Consider the following 6,000-nt stretch of genomic DNA (forward strand, 5'->3'; position numbering starts at 1 on the left):
ATTATGAAGCAAAGGCAGGCACATTATAAATGTTATTATTTTGCAGCTGCCCTTTAAAGCAAGGAACTAAGATGATGCACTTGATTAAAACTAACTGAAAGTAAACATGACATGGAAAAAGCATTCAAATACTAACATTTTATATCTTCAGAAAATAATTGAAACCTGTGGGTGGAAGCATTGCTTCAAGATGACAAAATATTTAATATGATAACGCATTATCCAAAATAATTGTATAGTAAAAATGGTCTTAAGAAAATCTATTCAAACATTAATTAGTAGAAAAATAAAATAAAAAGACTGGACAAACTGATTCACTTCCGAGTGCTCAGGTAAAACTATATATAAGGATGATAAAAGAGAACTGTGTGCCTGCAGATCGAACTACATGACACTGTCATGGGAAAGGCACAAAATGAAAGCAGGATATAAAGTGCAGGACAGAGGTCCCACGGAACAGGCAGAGTACTGCCAGCAGTGCCCTAACCACCAGGTTCACACTGCTGATATTCCACAGATTCTCCATCTGTGTGAGATGAGAGTCAGGCCCAAAGGACACTAGACCCAGAAACGGCTCAGTACATGCCAAGAATGCAGTTCCCTCCTCTGCACATGAAGAGGCATATCCACAAAGAAATTACTTTTTAAAAAATATTATTTCCTTCAGGAAAGAATATTGTCCTTGGGCTGCACCCAGCTCCTGGTTTATTGTATGCAGGAGGGCCCTGTAACAATACCTTGCTCTGCTATTCACACACGTCACAACACCCAGTCCTCGCGTTGCTTTACTCAGGTCTCATCATCCTACGATTTTTTAATTTTTTTTTTTCACTAGAGAAGAATAAAACCTCCTCAAACTCCCTCTTAGAAAGAAAAAGTATGCGTTACTTGAAGAGAGCAAAAAAGAAAAGCAGACTGTAAAACCAAATCAAATCCAAGAATCCTGGCAGCTGCAGCTACGTGGCACTCGCCAAGACACAACAGGGTTAACAGATCATGGTTTCTTTGTTAGCACTGTTTTTACCGATATTCTGTTCATGCTTCTTGCTTGATGACATCCTGTCAGAAATATGCACAACGCTTCCACTACAAAACATCAGGAAGAAAGATAAGGACTCCCTCTGAAGGTACCACATGCTCTAGGCTCCCCTCCCCAGAAGGAACTCTACAGCTCTCACCACCACACAACACCACATCCAGCAGACCTTCACTTCCTTGCTTTCCTCTACCCACAACTCCAAACACCTAGTAGGATCCTGCCACTTTTTCCTCAACAGGTTTTCTAACACCCATCATTTGCAATCCAGAGCTACACCTGCACTCACCTCCTGCACTGCAACATAGTTTTCTTGCTTCCACTGTAAACCTGTGAATAGCTCCCTTCCATTTTTTTCTAAATTTTGATCTGTTAGTATGCCACACCCTTCCTTGAAACAAAATTACTGATTTTAAGAAAGCTGCAGTATTTCAGCTGAGTACTTAAAATACTGTCACTATATTGTACTTTGTAATTTCAGTATTTATTTCAATTACACAATTTGTCCAAACAAGTAAAATATCTTTTAAGACATCTGTCAAGCCAATATTGTTTAACAGGTAGATTATTAGAGAAGTGGCTGTATAAATGTGAGTTTTTGAAATAAAGCACAAGCAATTTTTTCAGCGCTGAACAACACACATTGTTGGTCCTTAAATCAGGTCCCACTGAAATCAAAGTCATTAAGAAGGGGTTCTTTAAAACAGTTCTCTACATTTCTTTTGTTTGTTCTGAATTAATTCTCTATATAGAACTTGTACTTAAACGTTGGTCAGAGTGAAGTCTGGAGAGCAAAACGGGCAACAGAAATTTGCTGACAAAAGGTCTGAGAAGTGAATCAAGAAACAAATATTTCTAAGAGTTACATCATCGTTGTAGTAATAAACCAAACGTAATGAACGAGAACTCTTTCCACCTTGAAAAGGCATATGCAGGGCAAACACACTTCAGCATCCTTCCTACAGTTGCCTTTAGGAAGATTGTAACCACAAGAAATCCTATTAGAAGGTGCTGAACTCCTACATTGTGACTCTTCCGGCAGGCTTCTACATAACAAAAATGCAATGAAGTTCCATACAACTTTCCCCTCCTTATTATGCAAAATCCTTATCAAATTCAATAGTGTGACATCATTCAAGATCCTGACTAACAATGGCACGCAGGAGGTCAAGAGATGTCCTCTTTGTTTTAGTTCCATGTGCTTTTCAGTCTGGTAACCCTTAAAAGAAAAAGAACCACAGAAATAACCGATAAAGATCAACCCTACCTAAACAATGGGAAGGAAATTCAGAGTTAAAACTGGTACTTAGCTCTCAACACAAACCATTGTGCCGAGGTACCGGCAGCAGAAGGATCCTGCGGGTCACACAATACCCAGGAACAACAAGGTGAGGTAAGAAGCCTCCAGCTCCCCACTTCCCATGCTTTTGCTGGCTGAAGCTGGGGCCAGGGCCCTCGTTTTAAGGCGGTATTTGTAGTTCTTGGGAGGAACTCTCGGGCAGCCCCCGACTCCTTTGTGCCGCGGGTTGCGAGTGGAATGCAGCATGCGGCACACGTTCCACTCCCAACAAAGGCTTCAGTGATCAGGGGGGACAATTAGTCCCAATTAGGCCTATTTCGCAGCTGAGTGCAAGGGCTGGGGGAAGGGAGCTTAAGTTTTAAAGCAATGGGTCCCTCAGGCGAGTTAACGTGAGACCAGCGAAGCGCCAAGTTTCGGCAAGGGACCCTACTGGCCAGACTAGGGCGAGTCCGGGACGGCAGCGACCGCCGGGAGTAGAGGGAGCAGCCTTGCTCCAGCCCCCCAGGAACGGCACTTGCCCCCCGGGCCGGCGCAGCGGCGGTGCCGGGCGATACTCACATGTGCACATGCGGGGGCTGGAACCGGCTCTGGTTGATGTTGTAGTGCGTGAAGGCCTGCGTGGGGTTGGAGCTGTACTCATCCACCGTTATGGTAACTTTGCCTTGTGACGGAATTCCATGAGCCATCCTTCCTCCTTATGGACATGAGCGGCTCACAACTTCCCAAGGGCAGGAGCGGGACTGGGCATCGTGTTCCAGGCGGCTCCCAACTCCCAGCAGCTCCTCATCAACTCCACGGACCTCTGCCAGGACAGAAAGACAGCACACGCTGCTATAACTCAAAGGAGATGTAAACATACACAGGCACATTACTCCATCCTGTCTTGATTTCCATTCAAAGGTTCTTTTCCCTGTATTTTTTGACGTACCCATCACCCAACCCTCTAAGCATTACTATTCACCTTTTTTTTTTTTTTAATTACCTCATCACTTAACTCCATCATCATTAAATGGATGAATTTAACCAAGGGATAAATGCTTAATGTAAGGCTTTATCTTTGGGAGGGGAAAAAAAAAATCTGCGTTGAAAGGTCCAGTTAAATACTCCACATTTACTATTCTTTGTTTTAAATAGTATCTTATGCTAACTGCAACCATGAAAACTAACAAGTGGACCCAGTCTCCTGAAGGACAACGGGCTTTCCACAGACACACACTTGTTTTCAAGGCCCTGTTTTAGCTTTACAAAATCAGTTACATCCAAGAGACTTAGGAGAAGGCTGATGCAAAGTAGCAAACTTTATAATTACATAGCAAAATGTACACTAAAATACTTCTGAATCCAAGTATCTATCTGTCCGGAGAAAGGCTAGTATCTAGACCTTAACAGAATGTAAATATTATAGTGCATTAGCAACGAAACTGCTTTGGATACAGGCAGCAGGGACTTATCTGACAGATTTACCTGCAATTTTATGCATAAACGTTTCTGCACAAAACGAAAGCAATACTCTTCTCTCTCCATGCATCCCTCTTTACCTTCTTCAAAGTGCTCTTAAATGTATTTTGCATTAAGACCAGAAACATTTTATAATCCGAGCCTAAGCCAAACAGCCAGATACTTCCCAAACCTGAACTCTGTGACTTCCCTGCACAGAACCCGAGCTTCAATTTCTTCAATCAATAGGCTGAGGATAACTCAGCTGCCTCCCTTTCAGAGGGACTTTGTGAGAATTGATCAGCTGATGTTCGAAGACTACTTTCAAGATGAACAACTCTTTAAAAGCCCTGTTTATGAGGCCGATCCTCAGCTGGGACAGGCCATCCTGGCTGCAAGGACTCGGATGACATCGTGGCACTCTGCATCTGTTGATCAGCCACACACGAGTGGATTTGTCCTATCTAGTATGTCATTTACAAAAGCAAATCGGTGCTTACTGGGAAGACAAAGAGAGAGGAAAGAGCAGAGAATGACTTGGGCCCTAAGCATCAAACTAAGCAATATTTTTCCAGCATGGTATTCCTGGGCTTCTCTTAGCTCCCACATAGAAATGTGTTTGCCATGTGTAGCATTAAACATTTGGAATCTTTGATTTGTATTCAAAATATATTTTTAATACAAAAAGTAATTTCCACTTTGGCATGAAGCACGATAAAAATGCCCTGCAAATGGCAGATGGCCTGCTATAGGCCATTTATTTTACTATTTTACAACCACAGGCCTATGTAGACTTCCATATGCTAGTTGGGTTAAGACATTCTGCAACCTTCATTCCAGTAATTGGGTTCTAGCCTTCATCTTCTTTAGCCTTGGAGAAAAAAAAAAAAAAAAAAAACCACACAAAAAAAAAAAAACCAAAAAAAAAAAAAAAAAACCACTAAATCATAACGTGTCACTAGTGAGGCAGTACATCTCTAACTAAGGCTATGGTCTGGTCTTTGCACTAACCCCCTCTCCTAAGAATAAGCAAAATAATTTCAGGAGTAAAAATCAGCAAGGTGAGCTTTACTAAACTAAATCTTTGCTGTGTTAGACCTGATGTGAGGTGCCTGCAACAACTGCTCACGAATCACAGTGTAGCGGTTACCATACCCAGTTTGCAGCTGTTTCCTTAATTTCCCTTACAATTATATTTTAGTGTTATTTTGCATAATAGTAAAACACAACACCTGCTTCAAATTGCAGTCCTGTTCCAAGTACTATAATTCTTTTGAGATAGAAACTACGCAGGAGTGTGCAACACAGAGCAGCATAATTGCCCTGCACTGAAAAGTAAATACAAATGAAAACATCTTCCCGTCAGAGAAATGACTGTCATTAACAAGAATGCTGGTCATCAAAGCTCCCACGAAAAAAAGTTTTCTTTTACACAACAAGAACTTTAACGTCTGCATAAATTAAGAAGTAGCGTGAAAATTACATGTTTGAAGTTATTTTTTCTCAATTAAAAGCTACAATATAAAAAACGTTAAACCAACAACAAAAATATGCCTGAGCTTTCAGAAAAGCTAAATCACACTATTTTCGGTAATCTAGCACAAGAAAGGTCAGAACATTAAATCTCATATTATAGTTCACTCATGGAAAAAAAAAAAAATCCAATTTGTTCATGAGAGTGAATTATACATAAAGATAATAAGCATTTTTACAAGGTTTATAACAATATGCGTTACAGGAAGAAATTACAACTAACTGGCACAAAACAAATGATAAGAGGATACTTAAATAGCTGCATGAAATACTTTAAAGTTGACTTTCGGTAAGATTATAAGTATATAAGATGCAATTGCTTCCCACTGTTCCAATCTTTAATCTTAACAACAAACCTCTATACTTAAATTAAGACCAAGGCAAACAAAGCATCCCTTTAAAATTAAATTCAACAACAAACGCCAGACCGGAAAGAGTAAAATCTGAAGCTGGTTTCTGTGTCAGTTCTCTAATTTCCATTTATTGCTCCATAGAGTACTACAGCTCACCTACCAGAAGTATGCAATTATTACCTTCTCTACTGTAAACTTCTCTGAAGAAAACATCAAAACGGAGCTGAACACTTCAAAACTTTAAAAACAATTTTATTTTAGGCCCAAGATTTTAAAAACAATAAGAATAATTAAGCGGGCTACTTCGAATCACTACTGCTCTTCTTCCTCCAACCGCAATC

General features: G+C 40.4%; 1 protein-coding gene across 1 annotated transcript in view; it reads right to left on the reverse strand.

The window, feature by feature from the left end:
* The window catches only part of MPPED2 (metallophosphoesterase domain containing 2), a 96,912-nt gene extending 93,772 nt beyond the window's left edge, over positions 1–3,140 (reverse strand). The window contains exon 1 of the mRNA XM_008940775.1: positions 2,895–3,140. Within this exon, the coding sequence (XP_008939023.1) occupies positions 2,895–3,022 (128 nt within the window). The 5' untranslated portion in view covers positions 3,023–3,140. The remainder of the gene's footprint in view (positions 1–2,894) is intronic.
* Between the last annotated feature and the right edge of the window lie 2,860 nt (positions 3,141–6,000).

Source organism: Merops nubicus, unplaced genomic scaffold (assembly GCF_000691845.1).
Source record: "Merops nubicus isolate BGI_N331 unplaced genomic scaffold, ASM69184v1 scaffold4565, whole genome shotgun sequence".
Lineage (NCBI taxonomy): Eukaryota > Metazoa > Chordata > Aves > Coraciiformes > Meropidae > Merops > Merops nubicus.